The 26,572-nt window shown below is 38.4% G+C and overlaps 1 protein-coding gene across 3 annotated transcripts in view; it reads right to left on the bottom strand.

Moving 5' to 3' along the window:
- Positions 1 to 321: 321 nt before the first annotated feature.
- Positions 322 to 26,572, bottom strand: part of LOC126475817 (cGMP-dependent protein kinase, isozyme 1) — a 578,889-nt gene continuing 552,638 nt past the window's right edge. For 2 of the 3 annotated variants that reach the window (XM_050103496.1, XM_050103495.1), the window contains exon 12: positions 323 to 2,515. In XM_050103496.1, coding sequence (XP_049959453.1) covers positions 2,420 to 2,515 — 96 coding nt within the window. In that variant the 3' untranslated portion in view covers positions 323 to 2,419. Of the gene's footprint in view, positions 2,516 to 26,572 lie in introns of all 3 variants that reach the window. The other variant, XM_050103494.1, reaches the window with a different exon arrangement.

The raw sequence follows: 26,572 nt of genomic DNA, 5'->3' as shown, positions 1-26,572 counted from the left end.
GAATGTCTTTAGAAATTTAACACTTCTAAACACCATTCTCTACATATAATTTTTTCTGATCCTTTACAGAAACTGGTTATCCAGTTTAAGGTTCACTCATCCTTTCATGTGCATGACATGATTTTTTGTCACTTTTCAAGCTGTTATAAGAAATTTTTCCATGTACTTTAATTGTATATCTCTGTCTGTGATCACAAGAAGTATCATGTATGTGCCCTTGATGAAATTTTTATACAAACAGGGCAGTAGATTAGCTGGTAAGTGCTATTTACAGTTAATAAATAATGACAAAACACAAGAATTTTAAGATTAAAAATATATTTCTTATATTTTATTTTACATTTGTAAAAATGATACATTTTTTTATACTGAAGGACACTTTTTGTTTTTTTAATGTATCAACCACTTCAACAAATGACAACAATTGTTACTAATGAATTGATACTAACATTGTTAGTGATGTTAAGTCCAGATCTACAAGAACAGATGAGGACATTTCATAAAGTTGCACTAAACTAAACAATATTTTTAAAGCTTAAATGTTATATTGCCCTATAGTTTGTATTAACAAAACCTTTGTGCTTAAAGAAAATATTATTTACTTGAAAAAATTGCCATTTAGTAATTAATTGGACAATGGCAATACAAAAAATATGAACTCTTTTTGTAAAATATAAGTTTGTATTCTGAAGAGCATCATGCTCTGAAAGTAAGAATAGTTCTGGGACAGAAGAAAAGTTATTAAGAATATCCCTTCAGTCACTGTTTTGACATTACTGGTACAGTTACATTTAATGTGGTTTCCAGAATTATTGCATTATAAAATGGGAATCATTCTGATTATTCTTTTCCACTCCAGCCAAACTCCAGATTTATTGAGAAGATTGTAACACAATCATTAAAGCACTAATTAAAAAGATGTGTACGTAATCAGGAAGGTGCTTTACACAGTCAGATTACTGGCTGATACTACTAACTAAATAAAAAGCACAAACCATGTAGCAAAAAAACTATTATAAGACATAACATAAAATAACTGTGGGCAAGAGGAGGAATTGAGATGCATCAATGGCATACTCATGACCTTATTATAAGGGCTTCTGAAATTAATATTACTAGCAATAAAATGTGTGACACTAGCAATTTCAAATTCATTGAAAGAGGCAAAATTCAGATCAAGGAGGTAAAAATGCTATTTGTATATATTGAGAGATGTGTTTCCCATTGTTGCACGTTTCATTACTTTTGCTGACATTATAATAAATTGAATTCACACCTTTGCAACTATCACAAAAACTTACCATTAACACTTTCTGTGTATTAGTGTTGCATTTCTCTTTTTGAAATGACTTTGTTATTATAAACTTGCCTGCTTTAGTACAGTTTTCATGGTTTATTTATTTGCACAGAAAGATCTCATGACTATTTCAGGACTATTCGCCCTCTATTACCAATGTCACAGTACAGTTATGACTTCAAATGTGTAACATAGGAAATGTAATATATATAATCAAAAGAAAACATCTGAGGAAAATTTACATCTGACAGTCAGTTTCTGAAAAGATATCTTTTACTTCTGATAGATTTTATGTTAATATCAGCTCCAGATATTTAAAAAATAGCAAGGTAATAGCACTGATGAGAAAGTAAAAACATAAAAGCTTATGATTAAAAACAATAAAGGTAATCTTGATAAACAGCAATGAAAATCATTTTACGTATGAACCAATACAGTCATATGTTTTTCAGATATTTATTTAATTTCAAACAGATAGATTGGAGACTATCAACTTCAAGTGTTTCTTTTCAGTGAGAAATAACTTTATAAGAAACTGGCATTTATCATAAAATAGACCATTATTTTCTTGTGGACACTTGTTTAACTCTGTTTTTCATCATCTGCTTTACAGAAAATTGTAGTGGTTTTTTATAGTGATCATTTTCCTTTGGAATTATATGGTTTTGTTATCAATACTGTTTGGCAGTGCAAAAAGTTAGAGCTTGAAATTATTTACATATTTACAAAACATTTTACAATTATTGAAAATTAAAAGTGATGTTATGGTTACACTTCCAAAAATTCTCAAAAATATAAACTGTTAAATTTTTAAATTAATATCTGGAGTAGTGTACACAGGTTCTGACTTTCAATCAGTTATGTTTACTAGGTAAAACACACATTCAGACATAAAAATCCAGAGTATCTCACATACACCACATTTTCCTTTCAATAAGCTAAGTATTTGGTGTTCAGTTATTTGTGTTTGAAAATAATGGCAATAAAAATATTCTTTTAGATTCATATCAACATAGCATTTCTGCTTAGCTTGCTGCAAAGGGGAAATACTTTGTTTTACAGCAAGATGCAAGCACTTTGGCCCATTTTGTAAATGCTGCATTAATACTACCCATAGAAATATCAGAAATCCAAATCCCAATTTGAAAATTCATCTGGAGGGATGTCTAAATCCTTTGGATATGAATCAAAATTTGATGTGTCAGTAGGGCCTCTTATCTGAAAAAAAGAAGAAATTTATTATATGAAATAGTGGAAGTGCTGAGTCACAATAGGCACAACAAAAAGATTCACACAATTACAGCATTTGGCCATTAAGGCCTTTGTCAACAATAGACACACACACACACACACACACACACACACACACACCCACGCACGCACACAAAAGCAACTCGCACACACGTCTGCAGTCTCAGGCAACTGAAACCACTATGTAACAATATTAGAGAATATATTGTTACATTCCATCCTGGATTTTCCATTGTTTGATTATATGAAATAGTATGGGGGTTGTAGCAGCTACTATTTGTTATTTATCTATGATATTAAAAAAGAACACTAACTCTTTGTTACAGTAATAGTGCTTTGGTACTACAGATTGACTACATCTTAATAATTGCTGTGTTAGTGGATATGAATTACTTCACATCTTAATGAATTATGAGACAGAACTGATGGTCAGTAATTGCCTTCAGGAAGTGAATTGTGCAGTATTTCCAATGGATGTGTGTAAGAGTAAAGGTTATGCACATCCTAGCTTTCAGAACTAATAGTTCCTGCCTGTGGGAGGGGAACATTACAAAGGAAAGGCTCATCTATCCTCATGTTCACTGCATGCGGGTTTCTCTTTCGCATCCTCGGGTCTGAGTGACATGCCCTTTCTTTTTAAACTTCCCAGATGTTTTCCTCTCTCTTCCCAGAGGAAGAAACTAATAGTTCTGACAGCTACGAAGTGCATCACTTCTGTTTTTATATGTGCCTATCAGCAACACTGAAGGCAAGTAGGTCTACATTGGTTGGTTGGTTTTGGGGAGGGCACAAAACAGCAAGGTCACTGGTCCCATCTCATTATGGAAGGATGGGGAAGGAAGTTGGCCATGCCCTTTCACAGGATCCATCCCGGAATGTGTCTGAAGTGATTTAGGGAAATCAAGAAAAACCTAAATCCGGATGGCTGTATGCAGGTTTGAACCATCAACCTCCCGAATGCGACTCCACTATGCTAAACACTGTGCCACATCACTCAGTTCTTTTGATACATATTTTAAATTAAGGCACATAGGTGATTTAGTATGTAAAATATGTCTTCCTTTATGTACATGAAGCAAATTTTAAAGAATGAATTTCTGAATTAGCTGACCAACAACTAAATACATTAAATGCAGGTATGGAGATATGTTTACTATCTGCACCCTATCTAATTGTATTGTTCTATATGTAAAATTGATTATAATGTCACAAAGTTATGTGCTGTAGAGTAGATTGTGCTGATGTTTTATGTTCTCATTCTTGTTTGTTTTAAAATAACTTTCATGCAATCAAATAGAATAACAAACTTTCTTTAGCACCTTTATCAAACAATTGTAACAATACATGTTTTTACTTTGCCTTCACCGGTCTAATTACAATTTTAGTATCATTTTACAATTTGTGCACAATATATAGAAGGAATACTTTCAGTTTTCCTCACCTACCTTCAACTACAGCTGTCATTCCCTAGCTTTTCAATATTTCCATTACTTCTTTGTTTATTTCTGAACTTATTTGGGTGTCCTTCATGTTGATTACTGTCCTTTTCTCTTCTTTGCTGCACTCTTCCTAGATTTGTAAATTCTGTCTTGTCTTTTTTCTTCGCATAGTTTTTTCTGCTCTCCTTCCCCCCACCCCCTCCACCCCTCAACCCAAAACAAACTTTTCTCTTCATTGTTTTCATCACTCAAATCAAGCTTCACTCTATTTGCTGCTGACATAATTGTGTTTTTGATCTCGACAAATTTTTCTTTTATACAAATAGTATTTCATTAGTCTAATCTTTCTTACTGAGAAGTACTTATCAGAACACAAATTTCTATTTGCAACTGTGCTTTCCACCAGTTTCATCTGCAGATCAATTTCATACAGTTACTTGCATCTTTCCATGTAGTATTGTATTAGCATTTATCATCATTAAAAAGTTGCTGTTCCAGTCAGCTTACTTCACTTTGTAAAGGTAGTCCATTTTTCTTCACCTTGTTTAACTGAACTCTGAAGGTGGAAGCTGTATTCTGTGTATCCCAGTAAGAAGGAAAAAATCTTCAGAGCTGTGGAACATGTCAATATATACATCGACAAAAGAATATCAGTATAATGCTTAATACTATTTGTCATTATGCTTGTTAAACTTAATCTAAGCATTAATTTGAAGGAAAACAATGTTGTTAATTCCTCAGTAACATTAAACAGGAAATGACAGCGTTTTTTCCAGAGTAGTGACTTCCCATGTAATGTACTGGGTTATATTTAGCTGGCATAATTACAAATAGCACTAAGCAGTGCAGTGGATATTGTTAAGCAGCATACAGATACAGTTTCTAAAAGTTGTTTCTCTTTTATCAGTCTATATATTATTTCTTTTCACATCCATGAGGGTTCTTCTTGTTTATGTAACACAATGCAACACAATGAATAAATGGATATCACTCTACCACATATCTGATTCTCACTATTCAAGTGCTTTCTAATTATGCTGGTACTATTCTGTACTTTTTACACAAGCTTATCTCTACATTTTTCTTGTATTTGCCTTTTCTGTTTGGTTTTTGATTTGTCTTTACATCAGCATCATCTCCCTGTTTTCTTGCTTGCATTTTCTTCTTATTTTCAAAATTTATTTCCTTCCTTTTACTATTTCTTTGTCCCATTATTGTCACTTTTTCCACCAATATCTTGCTTTCATCTCTGATTACAGTCCAGCTTTTGCACCTTAACTTACATAACAAACTTTAATGACTGCTTCCTTCTAATGTTCTGGATATAGAACCCTCAATTTTATAGTCCATTATTATGAGACATGTCTGGAACGTAGGTACCATTTTGGATAAAACTCATGAAAACATTTTTCCAAACTAAAATTTATTTTTACAAGAAAGGTCATTTATTGGACTATTTTTCTACATAATAGTCACCATCATTTAGAAATCTGTCATAGTGGGAGACCTTCTTTTCTATGGCCTCTTCAAGAAAGATGCTGCCAGTGAAGACATCTACTGCTGAACACATTGTGTTGCCAGTACTGTCTTCACTGGCATCATCTTTCTAAGAAGAGGACATAGAAAAGTATTTTTTGTGTTGTAATTGCAGTCAAAGCAACTTCTTCCAAAATCATGCTCAAGTTCAAGAACAAGTGGTACTCAGAAGGTGCTACACTGAGGCCATATGGCAGGTGTTGACCTGCTCCTAAGAAAATCGTCAAATAAGGTTTTGAGTGCACCAGTAGAATGGGGAAGTGTATTGTCATGAAAGAACACAATGCCTTGACTGTGCATTTCACACCCTTTGTTTTGAATTACACTCTTAAGTTTTCTCAGTGTTTCACAGTATCAAACCACAGTGACTGTTTTCACCTCTGGCAAGGGCCTAAACAAGCAGAAAACAATACAAAAAATAGTGTTCAGTTGTGGATTCTTCACTGGTGGCATCATTCTTGGAAGAGGGCATAGCAAAATTGGTTTCCCACTATGATAAATGTCTGAACAATAGTGAAAACTAAACAGAAAAATAATTTAAGAAATTCTCTTTCTTGTAGAAACAAATTGTGGTTTGAAAAAATATTTTATGAGTTTTTTTTTTATGAGATGTGTTCAGGAGAAAGTAATAGCTGCCCTATCACGAGCTTCCCTGGAAAGCGCTGTCTCAAAATTTTAATAGTAAACCTCTCTGAGGGGCACAACACATCTTGTAATGTCTGCCACTGATGTTTGTTGAGCATCTCTGAAATGCTCTCAGACTGACTAAATGATCTCATTAAGAAAAGTGCTGTTCTTTTTTGGATCTTTTGTATGTCTTCTATTAGTCCTATCAGATAGGGATTCCAGCCTGATGAACAATACTCAAGAATCAGTCAAACAAGTAGCTTATAAGACATTTTATTCATGCATGAGTTACATTTCCTTAAGATTCCTCCTATGAGCCTCAGTTTGACTTCTGCTTTTCCTACTATTTGTTCCATTTGGTCATTCCACTTAATGTCATTCCTGACAGTTACTCCTATATATTTTACATTGAACACTGTTTCCAGCAATTTGTAATCTATAATGCAGTTTTACACAAGTACATTTCTTTTCATACATATGCATAATATGTCACATTTATTTACATTCAGGATAAACTGCCAAAGCCTCAAAGCCTCCACAATTCACCAGTCCACTGCACATCACTCTAAAAATTGATACTATCTTCTGGCATTGTTACTTTCTTTTAGATAATTGCTTCATCTGCAAACAGTCTTAAAGAGCTTCCAACACTTTCTACTAGATCACTAATGTACACTGTAAACACCAACAGTCCTATCACACTTCCTTGATATACTCCAGAAATTACCTTTACATACGTGGATATTGTTCCATTAAGGGTAATGTGTCAAATTCTATCTGCAAGGAAGTCTTCAATCCAGCCACTAATCTAGTATGATACTCATATTTTTTTCAATAACTGGAAATGTGGGATAGTGTCAAATGCCTTCCTGAAGTTGAGGAACACAATGTCAACCTGAGTACCATTGGCTACAGCACTACAGATCTCTTGGTGGAACAGGGTGAGCTGAGTTTCAAAGGTCTCTGTTTGCAGAATCCAGGTTGATTTTTATAGAGGAAATTTTCATTCTCCAATAAGTCATAGTTCTTGAGCCATAAACATGTTCCATAATTTTACAACAGTATATATGCCTATAATTATGTGTATCTGTCCCACGGCCCTTCTTTAAAATGAGAATGACTGCATATTTTTCCAGTTGCTAGGTACCATTTGATGCTTCAGCGATCTACAGTAATCTGCTGTTAGAAGGGGAGCAAGTTCTTTTGCATCTGTCTCATCTGGTCCTGATACCTTTCAAGAACTAAGTGAATGTCCTTGCTTTTCTATACTGTGATCAGTTATCTCAATATCTGCAATTTGCCTGTCATACAATGACTGAAACCAGGGACTGTGTCACAATCTTCCAAACTGAAATAATTCCAAAACACCTGAATTCAGTTTCTGGCCTTCTCTCTGTTAGCTTCCATTTCAGTGACAGTGTGGTCACTGAGATAATGAATCAAGAATTTCGAATTGCTTACTGATTATGTGTAAGAGCAAAACCTATTAGGATTTTTTGTCAGACTGATTGACAAAATTTTACTTTCCAAGTCACTGAACTCTTCTCTCATTGCTTTCCTTACACTCATTTTCACTTTGTTCTACCTTTGTTTGTTAGCTAGGTTTCTGACTTCTCTAGAATCTGGTGAAAGTTCTTTGTTTACATAACAGTTTTCTAACATGCCTATTAGACCATGATGGGTCTTTCCCATTTTTCAAGACCCTGCTTTGAACATACCTTTCTAATGCATATTGAACAATAGTGCTCCACATCTTTGTCCTCATGACAGAATATTTGATGCTGATTACTCATATACTTTGCAATTGGTATCCTGTCACTCCTGCTGAGCAAAAATATTTACTTACTTTTCTGAATATTCCTTGTAAAACCCATGGTCATTGTTGCCATTACAGCCTTATGATCACTGATACCTTCTTCAGTGTTAAGCGATCCAATTAGTTAAGGTCCATATGTTGCTAGGAAGTCTAAGACATTTCCTTCATGACTTGGTTCTCCATATGCATGACGTAATATTTGGACAAGACTTGGAGAATCATGTCATGCAAATCCCTAACATGATTTTCCCAATCAATGATCTCTGGCAAGATGAAGTCTGCTCCCCCCCCCCCCCCCCCCCTCTCCCACCCCCACCCCCATCTAACACTCTCCATTACAACAATATGATGAGAAAAGTTATTAACAATAATATTGTGCTAGTTGTTTCTCTCTGAAGCCCTCTAGTACTGCAGCTCCTGACCCAGGCAGTCTATAAAACATCAGATTACCATTTTTGACTGACGTTTGATGCTTAACTTCACCCAGATTGATTCACATTCATATATCGTGGTAACCTCACTAGATATTATTGGGTTCTTTACTGCAAGAAATACACCACCACTAATGGTCATTAACGTGTGCTTATGATAAATATTCCTATATGTGCTTAGGATTTTACCACAATCCACTGCTGTTTTCAACCAACTTTCTGTTGTTAATACCATCTGGACATTATAAACTTCAATAAACAATAATAATTCTGAGAGCCTTCCTTGGATGCTCCTGCAGGTTACTAATGTCATATTAACCGTTTCTATAACTAATATATGAGCACACACAGAATTTTGTGGCTATTGTAAATTCAGTTTTGGTAAACAATTCATTCCTGATTCCAAAAGAGTGTTTCTCTAACCTAAAAATCCCCATTTGCATGACACATGTTCTCCACCACTCTAGTAGCTGCTCCCTGTGTGTAGTACATAAGGGGGAACACTACAATTCTGCACCATACAGTGGAGGTCAAGAAATTCACATCCAATGCCATTCACGCATGCGGCGTGTCCCTGCTGTCCGACATGGCCACAGTACGCTCCCAAGTGCAGCCTTGGCCTAACCATAAACAAACCTCTAAGAAACTGCAGCAAACCCCACGGCAACTTCCTTCATGTCCGCAGTGTTTTACGAAACATTCACAAGAGGATTGTCCCCAACGTTGGGCCATGTATCACAAATGTAAAAAGAAGGGTCATGTGTCATCCGTTTGCAAATCTGACTGCATACCTGATGTTCATGCACATGACGCTGATTCTGCTTCAGTGTTGTCTGTCAGTTGTACTTCTTCCCTTTCAGGGAAGTTATTCCTCACTGTCCAAATACTTGGTCGGGATGTTCACATGCAGGTGGGTACTGGTTCTGCTGCCACTATCATCAATTCTCAGACGTATCTTCAGTTGGGTTCTCCAATCCTGTCACCTGTCACTAGGCAATTACGGTCTTACAATAAACTGAAGATTTCTTTCTTGGGACAATTTGATGCTGAGGTATCTTACAAATCTGTCATTCACACTGTTCCCATATTTGTGGTCGACCATAGTAACGTGGAGAATCTTTTTGGTTTCGATGCCTTTCGCGTTTTTGGATTCTCCATAGATGACTCTGTCAATATCGTCTCTGATGCTATTCCTTATGCTCAACTGGATTCCTTGTCAACGACATTTTTGTCCCTTTTTTCTCCAGGGTTAGGTAGTGCAAACGACTTTGAAGCTCATATTACGCTCAAACCGACTGCTCGGCCTAAGTTCCTTTGGGCTTGGCCCATTCCTGTGGCCCTTCGTGATCGGGTCAAACAGGAGCTGGATCGTCTCACTGCTTCAGGGGTCTTGCTTCCTGTCACTTCCAATGAGCGGTCCTCTCCTGTCATTGTTGTTGCTAAGCCCAATGATGATATTCATCTCTGTGGCAATTTCAAAGACACTGTAAATGCTCAATGCCTCATCGACTCTTACCATATGCCTCGCCCTGAAGAATTGTTCACTAAACTTGCTAGAGTCCAGTATTTTTCTGAACTTGACCTGTCAGAAGCTTATCATCAACTTCCTCTCAGCGCTGCTTCCCGGCAATTTCTGGTCCTTAACACGCCTTTCGGCCTCGATCAATACCAATGATTGCCATTCGGGGTTGCTAGTGCCCCTGCTCTCTTTCAGCGATTCTTGGATCAATTATTGCTCACTGTCCCTGGGTGTATAATTTGCATGGACGACATTGTTGTCACTGGTTCCACCACTGAAGAATATCTTCAGAATCTCCGTACACTTTTTCATGTCTTACAGACTGCCAGTCTTAAGTGTAATCTTCAGAAATCAAAATTTTTTCAGGCATCTATCACTTACTTGGGGTTTCAACTCTCTCGGGATGGTATTCGTCCGCTTCAGCAAACTGTTGCTGCGATCGATGCCCTTCCTTGCCCTAAATCTGTTAATGAACTGCAGGCCTTCTTGGGGAAAATAGCATACTATCACAGGTTTTTACTGTCTGCTGCTTCGGTGGCTCAGCTGTGGCATCACCTGTTGCATAAAAACATGGCTTTTCACTGGTCCGCGTCATGCAATGCGGCTTTCCAGAAATTGAAGACTATGCCGAAACAGGCCCCGTTCCTGGCTACTTATCGACCTGGCCAACATCTTGTTCTTGCCACGGACGCTTCTCAATTCGTGGTAGGTGCAGTCCTTGCACACTGTTTTTCTGATGGTTCTGAACAACCCATTGCTTATGCCTCCAAAATGCTCACAGATGCCCAACGAAAGTATTCTAAAATTGAAAAAGAAGCTTTGGCCATTATTTATGCTCTTCATAAGTTTGGTGTTTTTCTGTATGGATCCAAATTTCATCTTCTTACGGATCACAAACCACTTGTTTCCTTGTTTCATCCATCAACGTCACTTCCCGACAAGGCTGCACACCACCTCCAGCATTGGGCTCTATACTTGTCTCGTTTCAATTATGAGATTCATTTCCGGCTGACAGCTCAACATGTGAATGCTGATGCACTGTCTCGCCTTCCCATGGGTCCTGATCTGGCATTTGATAGGGATGAACTTTTGTGTTTCCACCTGGATGTTGCCGAGCAGTGGATTGTGGACGGGTTCCCCATCACCAGGGACTGGCTGGCGGCTGCTACAGGTTCTGATCCTACCCTCTCCCGGGTTTTACACTGTATTCAGAAGGGTTGGCCAGATCATTGATCCGCTAAGACTTATGATCCGTTGCGGAACTACTACGCTTTGCGTTACCGCCTCATGGCTAGGGATGGTGTTATCCTCCTTTCCACCGAAAATGCTGCGCTGCATGTTGTGGTACCTGCGTCTTTGCGTGCTGCAGTCTTGCACCTCCTTCACCAAAGGCACTGGGGTGTCTCTCGCACAAAATCTCTGGCGCGCCGTCATGTGTACTGGCCTGGTATCGACTCAGAAATCGCACACGTGGTCACTGCTTGCGGCCCTTATGCGTCACAGGCCGCCGCCCCGAAGTCATCTTTGTCACCATGGTCTTCCCCTGAGAAGCTTTTGGAGCATTTTCATGCTGACTTTGCAGGACCTTTTTAGATACTTATTGGCATTGCGTTATTGACGCCTACCCTACCTTTCCTTTCATTGTCCATTGCACATCTCCTACCACCGTGGCAACCACAAATGCTCTAGCTCGCATTTTCTCTTTGGAAGGCCTTCCCTCTACTCTTGTTACTGATAGTCGTCTGCAATTTGCCTCTTCCGATTTTGCGGATTTTTGTGCCCATCATGGCATCATGCACATCACGGCCCCTCCGTTCCATCCGCAGTCAAACAGTGAGGCTGAACGTCTGGTCCGCACATTTAAGGCTCAGATGAGGAAACTCCTGACTTCTTCTGCTGCTGATGATGATGATGCGCTTCTCCAATTTTTGTCTTCTTACCATTTCACCCCCATGGGCGACCACAGCCCGGCTGAGCTCTTACATGGCCAACAACCCCTCACACTACTTCAAATTCTGCGGCCTTCCACCTCACGACTGTGGGTGCCCTCGCTTGGCCAGTTCACAGCCAGTGACCTTGTATGGGTACGGGGATATGGCAGGTGGCCAAAATGAAGTCCTGGCCGCATCTTACGACACCGTGGCCGATGCCTATATGAAATCGAGATGGACACGGGTGTTGCAGTGCATCATTCGGACCAGCTTCGGCCTCGTGTGCTGGCAACGCCTGTTCCGGATGCCCCTACACCACATTCAACTCTACCTGACACTCGGGATCCTACAATTTCTCATTACTCACAACACAGTCCTCTCACAATCATCTTGGTGCCAGCACAAGAACTGCCGCCAACAGGAGATGTGCTCATGCAGGAACCAGATGACCATCTGTAGGAACAACTCTACTCACCTCCTTCTCCTACAGATGCGGACACATCACCCATGTCTCCTGTTATAACAAACAGACTTGCCACAATGGGCAGACTGGTGCACGGGGCCCCAGCAGATGCGACCCCCACGTCTCCTGTCATTTCGATCCGTTATCATCGGGGACACTTCCGTCCGTACAGGAAGCCTCCTCCTCGAGACTTTACAGCCAGTCAAACAACACCTATGGACATTAGCAATCTACAGGCCACCTCCATTAAGACATGTGCAAAAACTTCAAAGGGGGGAAAACTGTTGTGACTCGCCGATCTTTCAGAGTGTTGCTGCACAGTTACGTGCATCGTCTACATGCGGCGCTGTCTTCCAACCATGCAGCAGCAATGCCACCTTAGCGGCCAGCCAGCCAGTGGCCGCTAGACTCAGACTCAGTTCTGATTTGACTGTTAAAGTGTACACCCATCTTACTTTGTTTACTTGATCTGTGACTTTCATGTATTGCGTCGTCCTTGAAATATATTTGTTAAACTTGATGTTATAACTGGAACCTTTATCGAATATAACTAGTAGGATGTATTGAACTTATACAAAGGTTGCATGAATGATCAAAAGTTTCTGAAGTTCATGAGCAAGTGTCATGTGGACACTGAAAAATCTGAATTGGCAGATGCCTGGAAGAGAGATGCCAGCTATCTTTAAAAGCCTAATTACAATGTTGCAATACCCAGTATTAAGCAAAGAATTTTGAAGGATACTATAGCCTCCTATGTATCACTCTCACTGGGTTTGTGAAGACAATATTAGACTAATTAAGGAACAAACAAAGGTATTTAAACTATCATTCATCCCACCAAGTAGCAAACACAACTTCTTGCATACTACCCATATGTCAATTAGCCATGAATGCGGAGTGTGAGTGACTTCCCAGCCATAGGAGGAATGAGATGTAGCACAGTACTGGCAACACCACATCACTAAAATCTTTAATTATATGACTTATATCAAAATGTGGCATACTGTGTTCAGATTTATGTAAAAGTAAAGCATCTGATGCCAGTTCATTTAGTATAGCCTGAAACTTTTTTTCATAATACTGAATTGTGCTAAAGACAACAGCTATGAGATTCATTCACCCCTTTGCTCTTCTTGCCCTAATTAATGGATGGGAAGAAAGACTGTGAGATCCCCAATGCATACATCTAAATTTCTCTAATTTCATCCTAACGTTTATTACATGTTATAGAAGTCGGAGAAAGTAATACATTTCTTGGTTGGAATAAATTTTACAAAGTGCAACACATTTTTTGTGGAAGCAACCATAGCATTTGTTTATTTTCCTGAAATTTTCAATCTGACTAAACAAAAATTGTGGTAACATAAAGATCTTCTTTCAGCCTCCTCTGTCTTAATCTCTTCAGTCCCAATATAACATATATACTACATCCAATTTTTTTTCCCCAGATCAGACAGATATCTAAACTTTCTATGCCTAACTGTATTACGTAATTTACACCATGTGCTTTCTGCACATTGCTTGTTTGTTGTTTCTGGAAGCTCCCTGTAGATTTCAGAAAATGATTGAAGAAAACTCTTTATCACAGTGTTATCATGGCTTTGAGAGATAAAGGTAATTTATGCCTTTTTTGGTAATTTGGAACTAGAATGCGTTTGGAATAAGCTGTAACATGCTAATATACCCTATGCTATTGAATAACAGATTCTTTATTTCCTCACAACAATATTTTTCCTGTGTAGCACTGTGTCTACATTTACCAATGATGTATATTTTTGCATTCACAAGACAGAATACAAGAGGAAAAAGAGAGAGAAGAATTAGAGAGGAGAAATGTGATGACAAAGATGAAGCATTGCCAATGAAACCCTGGAACACAAAAGCCTTTGTGATTACCAACAGTGAGGATTTTCCATGACATCTGTCTACCTGAGATAATGAATAAAACCCAGAAAAATTGTTTCAGATGTGGTTTGCCTGTATTTCAGAGTTTCACATTTTTTCAGTGCACTAAATGCAAAATATATCTCTGTCTCAGAGAAAAAAGGGAATGTTTTATGCAATTCCATACAAAAACAGCGGAATGGATCACATATGTAGGAGCTTCAAAAAGTAAGTTATGACTTTCATCGCAAACTAAGACCATTGTGTAACAAATGTAACACACTGTCAAAAGAGGGTACATGTTCTGGGTGGCCTGCAGACACAGTTCTGTTGCAGTGTGCATAAAAGTACACCACAGTGTGTGAGTGAACTGGCAAAGCAATTATAAATACACTTCAAAGTTGAAGCACACAATATGGTTCTTGGGGGACAAGATGTCCAAGCTGCACACAGATTTGCCCTGAAATTCTGGTGGTGTAAGGGCCATATACACTACTGGCCATTAAAATTGCCACACCGTGAAGATGACGTGCGAAATTTAACCAACAGGAAGAAGATGCTGTGATATGCAAATGATTAGCTTTTCAGAGTATTCACACAAGGTTTGCGCCGGTGGCAACACCTACAACGTGCTGACATGAGGAAAGTTTCTAACCGATTTCTCATACACAAACAGCAGTTGACTGGCATTGCCTGGTGAAATGTTGTTGTGATGCCTCGTGTGAGGAGGAGAAATGCGTACCATCATGTTTCCAACTTTGATATAGGTTGGATTGTAGCCTATCGCGATTGCGGATTATCGTAGCGAGACATTGCTGCTCGCGTTGGTCGAGTTTCAATGACTGTTAGCAGAATATGGAATCGGTGGGTTCAGGAGAGTAATACAGAACGCCGTGCTGGACCCCAACGGCCTCATATCACTAGCAGTCAAGATGACAGGCATCTTATCCTCATGGCTGTAATGGATCGTGCAGCCACGTCTCGATCCCTGAGTCAACAGATGGGGATGTTTGCAAGACAACCATCTGCACGAATAAGTTCGACGACGTTTGCAGCAGCATGGACTATCAGCTTGGAGACCATGGCTGCAGTTACCCTTGACGCTGCATCACAGACAGGAGTGCCTGCGATGGTGTACTCAATGACGAACCTGGGTGCACAAATGGCAGAACGTCATTTTATCCGATGAATCCAGGTTCCGTTTACAGCATCATGATGGTCACATCCGTGTTTGGCGACATCGCGATGAATGCACATTGGAAGCATGTATTCATCGTCTCCATACTGGTGTATCACCCGGCGTGATGGTATGGGGTGCTATTGGTTACACGTCTTGGTCACCTCTTGTTCGCATTGACTGCACTTTGAACAGTGTACGTTACATTTCAGATGTGTTACGACCCGTGGTTCTACCCTTCATTCGATCTCTGCAAAACCCTACATTTCAGCAGGATAATGCATGACCGCATGTTGCAGGTCCTGTACGGACCTTTCTGGATACAGAAAATGTTCGACTGTTTTCCTGGCCAGCACATTCTCCTGATCTCTCACCAATTGAAAACGTCTGGTCAATGGTGGCCGAAAACTGGCTCATCACAATACACCAGTCACTACTCTTGATGAACTGTGGTATCGTGTTGAAGCTGCATGGGCAGCTGTACCTGCACACGCCATCCAAGCTCTGTTTGACTCAATTCCCAGGCGTATCAAGGCCGTTATTACGGCCAGGGGTGGTTGTTCTGGGTACTGATATCTCGGGATCTATGCACCCAAATTGCGTGAAAATGTAATCACATGTCAGTTCTAGTATAATATATTTGTCCAATGAATACCTGTTTATCATCTGCATTTCTTGTTGGTGTAGCAATTTTAATGGCCAGTAGTGTACATTACTGTGTCCAGTTATAGTGAAACAATGCCAAAAATTTGACCAAGGCAATGCAGATGTGGGTGATGCTGACTGAGAAGGAAGGTCAGTGACATTGACCACAGGGGACAAAATCAAGGCGATCAAATAACTGAGTCACAGCAGTCACAGATTTTCTGCCAATGAAGACATTCACACAACTGTTCTCGAATGGCTCTGTGACCAAGGAACGAATTTCTATCATCAAGGTACTGAATGATTAGAACTTCCAACTGCTGTCTACAGAGAACTTGAGACTGTATTGAGAAATGGTGTCATGTATCTGTGTCACTATGAAGTATAGCACAGCATTAAAAAAAAGTTGCTTGGTCTGCCATAATAATGTGTAGCTTACTTTTTGAAGCCACCTCAAATGAAAAATTTTCTGATTGCATTTTCGAAAGTGGGCCTAAAAAAAGTAACGTTTTGTGGTACTTATATATTTCAGTTGTCAGTTTATAAATGAAATCCATGAAAGGTATCTGTAAAAACATGTCATTCATTACTAGAATAAAAAATGTGTTTGAATCCTGCTCTATTGTATGTGTTACATGCTCTAATATTTCAATGAATCGCAACAATTTTTTAAATTAAGTGTTTTAGCCTTATTCTGTTACAGAACAATGTACTGACTACCAATAAAAATCTGAGCTGAAGACTGAGGTGGTTAATCCAACCTGATGAGCCCCAGACAGATTACTTATACTCATGAACTGATTGAATTGTGTTTTTGTAACTGCTCTCCTTCATGAGTGAACTGAATTTATTTTATCTTATCTTTTATTTTACCTTATAAAAGTGCATGGCGCCTTCTTTCCTGATGGATAGGTGTATGTTTATATTCCACCTCCAGGTATATATTTGTAGACAGTAGATAATGGAGGCAAATTACAGCTACTGATTGTCTATTGTTAGTCAAATGATATTGGGTCTTTTCTTCTCTTTATTCTTCTTGCATTGGATTTAATGACACTGAGGGTCAGCTGCTTTCTTTGAAGTAAGCACTTGCATATTTTGCAACAAGAGAAATCAGAACATTGTTCAGAGTGTTGTTTACAAGTATTAGGAAGGGTAGCATTTTTATGAAACTTCCCCAATGTTGATAGGATGCTACTTAGACTTCTGATAATGTCAACTCATTAACAACAGTTTACTGAGTTAGGCTGGCTAAAAAGCCTTCACTCTAGTTATATACCTGTTCTCATGAACTGTGCTTTGTTTACTAAATTTCCATGCAGAGATGTACCAAAGATATGGCTGTAGAATATCCTATTGCATTCACATTGATATCAAGACAAACTAGTTGACTTGAAAGGAACATAAATACTGTCTTGCAACTAATGTAGGGGATGGCAAGCCGTAATTAACTGCTAACAGTGGTGTAGGAGCATGATATAGAGGGATGTGGATAAGATAATTCAGCATAACAATGGTCCATTTCACTTTGTTATATTTTTTATTTTAGGGTGGAGGGAACTTATTGTATCACAGTGCCTGTGTAATATCGCATAACATTGTGTGAAGTATCATATTTCACAGTCTCTTTAAGCAGGAACTCTTGTGAGTCTCAGGTTGTCAGTTGACACTCAAATGTTTGGTGATCAGTTTAACTAGCATTGATAGATTGCATTTGGATTATTAATTAATAATACTTGTTTATCCTTGTGCTTTAAAATGTAGAAAATGGTGCAAACAGCTGTATAGGTCTATTATAAGGTACTATGATTCATACAGCATTCAACTTTAATTCCAACTGGATTCATTATTCATACACTGATGAGTCAAAACATTATGACCACCTGGTTAGTAGCTTATTGGTCCACCTCTGAAATGCAGTACAGCTGTGATTCTGTGTGGCATGGATGTGACAGGTCTTTCATAGGTTACTGGAGGTATGTGGCACATGAAATCTGTGCCACTAGGTGGTGTTCAATCTTGCAGTGGACAGTGGTCTTAATGTATAGGATCATCAGTGTATTTTACATGGTAATGGTAATTTTCTGATTCCATGAGAATAATAATGTAGCAGTATTTGACATAGCTAACAGATGCATTGCTTGTTGGCTTACAACTTATAGAAGAAACAAAATTATTCTCTTCGGGCACTTCATCTCATTAATGAATGAGTGAGGTGCCTAACTTTTTCACCTCAAACAACTTTTGGGATGTTGAAGAAATGTGTAGTCTATTTCATCTGAGCTGAAAGACGGCTAATGAAATAAAGACCGATGCATTTTTGAATATCATTAAATACCACAATACAGGCATCAACTATGGTTTTTTGAATGTAACAATGATATTCTTTGCTTCAGAATATTTGATAAATATGAGACAAAATTCAGTGATATGGCTCTTTTGTAGACCTGCCAAGAAATTGATGATAATAATAATAATAATAATAATAATAATAATAATAATAATAATAATAATAATAAACCCCGTGGAGGCCCGGGAAAAGAATCGGCCTCCGGTATGTTCTGCCAGTCGTAAAAGGCGACGAAAAGAACAAACCACTAATAGGGCTAACCCCCCTTTTAGTGTGGTTAGTTGGTTCAGGACAGAACTAAAGAAGCCTCGGACAAGCGCCGTCATGGTCGGGGACGACGCTTGAACCCTATGCCCGCCCACAATGGTAACGACACTGCTAGCCAACTGGAAAATGATTTAAATCCAAATAGAGGTGTTTTGCAGGATATGCTTCCTGCAACCACCCTAGAAGGAAAACAAAGACAGAGGATGAGATGGTCAGATGAAGTTAATCGACACCTCATGTTCTGTTATTACCAAGCAACAAACCTAGGAACCAACACAACTGGATACAGATCACAAGTATACACAACATTTATTACCAGATACCCAGAATTAAAATTTTTAACAGAACAACGATTAGCTGATCAGATCCGTGTAATAATAAAAAATAACAGGATACCCCAGTCAGAATTAGAAAACATCAAACAACAAGTACAACAAATACTGGAACAAAATAATGTGCAATCAGAAGAAGAAGAAAATACAGTAATGGACTCAAACATCCCAGAGCAAACAAACAAAGAACAACATGCACCAATTAAACAATCAGAGGAAAACGAAATCTTAAGACAGCCACCAGAACAAGCACAAATAGAACACGAAGGGACACAGATGTTAGATATACAAGAAAAATTTCAGCTAACATATATAGAATACAAAGACACAAATACAGACATTAGACCGTTCTTGCATAGACCACCAAATAACCCACAAGTCAAAACAACAATAAAAACTATCAACACAATCATACACAACAAAATAAATGAAAACACAACTATGGAAGAGTTACAACTACTGGTTTATATAGGAGCACTCACTACACTAAATATACACACTAGGCAGAGATCAGAACCAACCAACACAAAGAAGAAACCCACAAAAACAGCATGGCAACACAGGCTACAGATCAAAATAGAAAAACTGAGAAAAGACATCGGACAGCTAACACAATTTATAAGAAATGAAATCTCGGAAAAAAAACGAAAAAAGTTAGGTAAAATCTCACAACAAGAAGCGACAGAGGAAATAGACGAAAAGAAGCAGAAATTACAAGCATTAGCCAAACGACTCAGAAGATACAAAAAAAGTGAAAATAGAAGGAAACAAAACCAAACATTCAACACAAACCAAAAGAAATTTTACCAGACAATAGATAACACACACATTAAAATAAACAATCCACCAAACATAACAGACATGGAACACTTCTGGAGCAACATATGGTCAAACCCGGTACAACATAACAGGCATGCACGGTGGATACAAGCAGAAACAGACACATACAAGATGATACCACAAATGCCTGAAGTGATAATTTTGCAACATGAAGTCACCCAAGCAATTAATTCTACTCACAATTGGAAAGCCCCTGGAAATGACAAAATAGCAAATTTCTGGTTGAAGAAGTTCACCTCAACACATTGACATCTAACTAAATTATTTAACAGTTACATTGCAGACCCATACACATTCCCTGATACACTTACACATGAAATAACATATCTGAAACCTAAAGATCAAGCAGACACAGCGAACCCAGCTAAATATCGCCCCATAACATGCCTACCAACAATATACAAAATATTAACTTCAGTCATTAAACAGAAATTAATGACACATACAACACAGAACAAAATTATAAATGAAGAACAAAAGGCTGTTGCAAAGGAGCACGAGGATGTAAAGAGCAACTGATAATAGATGCAGAGGTGACATATCAAGCTAAAACTAAACAAAGGTCGCTACACTACGCATACATTGATTACCAAAAAGCTTTTGATAGTGTACTCCACTCATGGTTACTACAAATATTGGAAATATACAAAGTAGATCCTAAATTGATACAGTTCCTAAACATAGTAATGAAAAATTGGAAAACTACACTTAATATCCAAACAAATTCAAATAATATCACATCACAGCCAATACAGATTAAGCGTGGAATATACCAAGGAGACTCATTAAGTCCTTTCTGGTTCTGCCTTGCTCTGAACCCACTATCCAACATGCTAAATAATACAAATTATGGATACAATATTACTGGAACATACCCACACAAAATCACACATTTGCTATACATGGATGATCTAAAACTACTGGCAGCAACAAATCAACAACTCAACCAATTACTAAAGATAACAGAAGGATTCAGCAATGATATAAGTATGGCTTTTGGAACAGACAAATGTAAGAAAAATAGCATAGTCAAGGAAAAACATACTAAACAAGAAGATTACATATTGGATAACCACAGCGACTGCATAGAAGCGATGGAAAAAACGGATGCCTATAAATATCTAGGATACAGGCAAAAAATTGGAATAGATAATACAAATATCAAAGAAGAACTAAAAGAAAAATATAGACAAAGACTAACAAAAATACTGAAAACAGAATTGACAGCAAGAAACAAGACAAAAGCTATAAATACCTATGCCATACCAATATTGACCTACTCATTTGGAGTAGTGAAATGGAGTAACTCAGACCTAGAAGCACTCAATACACTTACACGATCACAATGCCACAAATATAGAATACATCACATACATTCAGCAACAGAAAGATTCACATTAAGCAGAAAGGAAGGAGGAAGGGGATTTATCGACATAAAAAAACCTACATTATGGACAGGTAGACAATTTAAGAAAATTATTTCTAGAACGAGCAGAAACTAGCAAAATACACAAGGCAATCACTCATATAAATACATCGGCTACACCACTGCAATTTCATAACCACTTCTACAACCCTTTAGATCACATAACATCAACAGACATGAAGAAAGTAAATTGGAAAAAAAAAAACACTACATGGCAAGCACCCGTATCATCTAACACAGCCACACATCGATCAAGACGCATCCAACACATGGCTAAGAAAAGGCAGTATATACAGTGAGACAGAAGGATTCATGATTGCAATACAGGATCAAACAATAAACACCAGGTATTACAGCAAGCATATTATTAAAGATCCCAATACCACAACAGATAAATGCAGACTTTGTAAACAAAAAATAGAAACAGTAGATCACATCACAAGCAGATGTACAATACTAGCAAATACAGAATACCCCAGAAGACATGATAATGTCGCAAAAATAATACATCAACAGCTTGCCTTACAACATAAACTTTTAAAACAACACGTTCCTACATACAAGTATACACCACAAAATGTACTGGAGAATGATGAATACAAATTATACTGGAACAGAACCATTATAACAGATAAAACAATGCCACATAACAAACCTGACATCATACTCACCAATAAAAAGAAGAAATTAACACAACTAATCGAAATATCTATACCCAATACAACAAATATACAAAAGAAAACAGGAGAAAAAATTGAAAAATACATCCAACTGGCTGAGGAAGTCAAAGACATGTGGCATCAGGATAAAGTTGACATCAAACCAATTATACTATCAACTACAGGACTCATACCACACAATATCCACCAGTACATCAATGCAATACAGCTACATCCAAACATATATATACAGCTACAGAAATCCGTAATTATTGATACATGTTCAATTACCCGAAAGTTCCTAAATGCAATATAACACATACCGTACAGTTAAAAGGAAGTGACGCTTGATCAAGGTCCGTGTCACTCCATTTTTAACTGGACTTAACGTCTGAGAAAGTGAAGAAAATAATAATAATAATAATAAACCACATGGAGGCCCGGGAAAAGAATAGGCCTCTGGTATGTTTTGCCAGTCGTAAAAGGCGACGAAAAGGACAAACCACTAATAGGGCTAACCCCCCTTTTAGTGTGATTAGTTGGTTCAGGACAGAACTAAAGAAGCCTCGGACAAGTGCCATCATGGTCGGGGACGACGTTTGAACCCTATGCCCGCCCACAATGGTAACGACACTGCTAGCCAACTGGAAAATGATTTAAATCCAAATAGAGGTGTTTTGCAGGATATGCTTCCTGCAACCACCCTAGAAGGAAAACAAAGACAGAGGATGAGATGGTCAGATGAAGTTAATCGACACCTCATGTTCTGTTATTACCAAACAACAAACCTAGGAACCAACACAACTGGATACAGATCACAAGTATACACAACATTTATTATCAGATACCCAGAATTAAAATTTTTAACAGAACATCGACTAGCTGATCAGATCCGTGTAATAATAAAAAATAACAGGATACCCCAGTCAGAATTAGAAAACATCAAACAACAAGTACAACAAATACTGGAACAAAATAATGTGCAATCAGAAGAAGAAGAAAATACAATAATGGACTCAAACACCCCAGAGCAAACAAACAAAGAACAACACACATCAATTAAACAATCAGAGGAAAACGAAATCTTAAGACAGCCACCAGAACAAGCACAAATAGAACTCGAAGTAACACACATGTTAGATATAGAAGAAAAATTTCAGCTGACATATATAGAATACAAAGACACAAATACAGACATTAGACCATTCTTGCATAGACCACCAAATAACCCACAAGTCAAAACAACAATAAAAACTATCAACACAATCATACACAACAAAATAAATGAAAACACAACTATGGAAGAGCTACAACTACTGGTTTATATAGGATCACTCACTACACTAAATATACACACTAGGCAGAGATCAGAACCAACCAACACACAGAAGAAACCCACAAAACCAGCATGGCAACACAGGCTACAGATCAGAATAGAAAAACTGAGAAAAGACATCGGACAGCTAACACAATTTATTACAAATGAAATGTCAGAAAAAAACGAAAAAGGTTAGGTAAAATCTCACAACAAGAAGCGATAGAGCAATTACATGAAAAGAAGCAGAAATTACAAGCATTGGCCAAACAACTTAGAAGATACAAAAAAAGTGAAAATAGAAGGAAACAAAATCAAACATTCAACACAAACCAAAAGAAATTTTACCAGACAATAGATAACACACACATTAAAATGGACAATCCACCAAACATAACAGACATGGAACACTTCTGGAGCAACATATGGTCAAACCCGGTACAACATAACAGGCATGTACGGTGGATACAAGCAGAAACAGATACATACAACATGATACCACAAATGCAAATGCCTGAAGTGATAATTTTGCAACATGAGGTCACCCAAGCAATTAATTCTACTCAAAATTGGAAAGCCCCTGGAAAAGATAAAATATCGAATTTCTGGCTAAAGTAGTTCACCTCAACACATTGACATCTAACTAAATTATTTAACAGTTACATTGCAGACCCATACACATTCCCTGATACACTTACACATGGAATAACTTATCTGAAACCTAAAGATCAAGCAGACACAGCAAACCCAGCTAAATATCACCCCATAACATGCCTACCAACAATATACAAAATGACATCTTGGGTTGTCGGGTGTTCTGCCGGATATCAGCGTCATACTTGCACGATATTTTGGTCACGTAGCTCGTGACCTTCATCAGGTGTGACCTGAGACTGCTCCTCGAGTGGACCTGGTCCAGTATTTATGCCTATGGCCTTCCCCCTCCACCAACGGCTGCAGGCACTTCCTCTGTGGTCCGCGCCCATTCCCTGCGACCTGCTGGAGCGTTGCTGCTCCGTTTTCCGTCCACTGCGGTTCTAGGTGTTCCCTCTGCGGTCCGCGCCCACCAAACCCGCTCCTGGGGGTTTCATCTATGGTCTGGGGTACCAAGCGTTCCCCCTGCGGTCCGCGCCCGCTCACCACGACCTGTTGGAGCGTTGGCGCTCCGTTTTTCGTCCGCTGCGGCTCTGGATGTTCCCTCTGTGGTCTGTGCCCACCAGTCCCACTTCTGGGTGTTCCATCTTCGGTCTGGTGCACCTGGCAGTCCATCAGGGGCTCGTTTTCCATCTCCATGTCTCTGGTTCTTCTGTTTGTGTAGTGTTGCAGCTGGCCCCGTTGCTCCTTTAACAATTCCAGAGCCGGATCCCAAGCTCTGCTTAGCTGGTACCCTGTGTCACGGTTCATAAGATCGTCAGCCATTTTAATTTCTATCGATTCTATTATAACACTGTCCCAAAATCTGGGTGTTTGTGCTAGAATCTTGGTATCCTCATACTTCATGGCATGATCTAGTTCTAGACAGTGTTCAGCAATGGCTGACTTAGTCACCTGTCTTAATCTAGTGTGCCTCTGATGTTCTTTGCACCTGATCTCCACAGTTCTTGTCGTCTGGCCAATGTAGGACATGCCACACTGACAAGGTATATTGTAAATCCCTGGTTTTCATAACCCCAAGTCGTCTTTGACACTCCCCAGCAGTCCCCCGATCTTGTTGGATGGACAGAAAACACACTTGATATTGTGTTTACGGAGGATCCTACTGATTCTGGTAGAAATAGAGCCAGCATAGGGCAGATATGCCACCTTCTTTGCTTCATCTTGGTCTTCTTCAGGAACCTGTGGTATAGTGGCTGGTTGGAGTGCCCTCTCAATTTGTCTGTCTGTGTATCCATTCTTGGAGAAAACTGTTTTGAGACGTTCTATCTCTATAGGTAGATTCTCTTGGTCTGACAGGGCACGTGCTCTGTGGCCCAAAGTCTTCAGAACCCCATTCTTCTGTGCAGGGTGGTGACAGCTGCTGGCCTGCAGATATAAATATACTGGACCAGGTCCACTCGAGGAGCAGTCTCAGGTCACACCTGATGAAGGTCACGAGCTACGTGACCAAAATATCGTGCAAGTATGACTCTGATATCCGGCAGAACACCTGACAACCCAAGATGTCATTAGATCACCGAGAAAGCCTGAAGAGTTACAATATACAAAATATTAACTTCAGTCATTACACAGAAAATAATGACACATACAACACAGAACAAAATTATAAATGAAGAACAAAAAGGCTGTTACAAAGGAGCACGAGGATGTAAAGATCAACTGATAATAGATGCAGAGGTGACATATCAAGCTAAAAATAAACAAAGGTTGCTACACTACGCATACTTTGATTACCGAAAAACTTTTGTTAGTGTACCCCACTCATGGTTACTACAAATATTGGAAATATACAAAGTAGATCTTAAATTGATACAGTTCCTAAACATAGTAATGAAAAATTGGAAAACCACACTTAATATCCAAACAAATTCAAATAATATCACATCACAGCCAATACAGATTAAGCGTGGAATATACCAAGGAGACTCATTAAGTCCTTTCTGGTTCTGCCTTGCTCTGAACACACTATCCAACATGCTAAATAATATAAATTATGGATACAATATTACTGGAACATACCCACACAAAATCACACATTTGCTATACATGGATGATCTAAAACTACTGGCAGCAACAAATCAACAACTCAACCAATTACTAAAGATAACAGAAGCATTCAGCAATGATATAAATATGGCTTTTGGAACAGACAAACGTAAGAAAAATAGCATAGTCAAGGGAAAACAACTAAACAATAAGATTACATATTGGATAACCACAGTGACTGCATAGAAGCGATGGAAAAAACAGATGCCTATAAATATCTAGGATACAGACAAAAAATGGGAATAGATAGTACAAATATTAAAGAGGAACTAAAAGAACAATATAGACAAAGACTAACAAAAATACTGAAAACAGAATTGACAGCAAGAAACAAGACAAAAGCTATAAATACTTATGCTATACCAATATTGACCTACTCATTTGGAGTAGTGAAATGGAGTAACACAGACCTAGAAGCACTCAATACACTTACACGAACATGATGCCACAAATATAGAATACATCACATACATTCAGCAACAGAAAGATTCACATTAAGCAGAAAGGAAGGAGGAAGGGGATTTATCGACATAAAAAACTTACATTATGGACAGGTAGACAATTTAAGACAATTCTTTATAGAATGAGCAGAAACTAGCAAAATACACAAAGCAATCACTCATATAAATACATCGGCTATGCCACTACAATAATATAAATTATG

The sequence above is a fragment of the Schistocerca serialis genome, chromosome 1 (assembly GCF_023864345.2).
Source record: "Schistocerca serialis cubense isolate TAMUIC-IGC-003099 chromosome 1, iqSchSeri2.2, whole genome shotgun sequence".
In the NCBI taxonomy this organism is placed as follows: domain Eukaryota; kingdom Metazoa; phylum Arthropoda; class Insecta; order Orthoptera; family Acrididae; genus Schistocerca; species Schistocerca serialis.
This window is presented reverse-complemented; position numbering and strand designations above follow the sequence as displayed.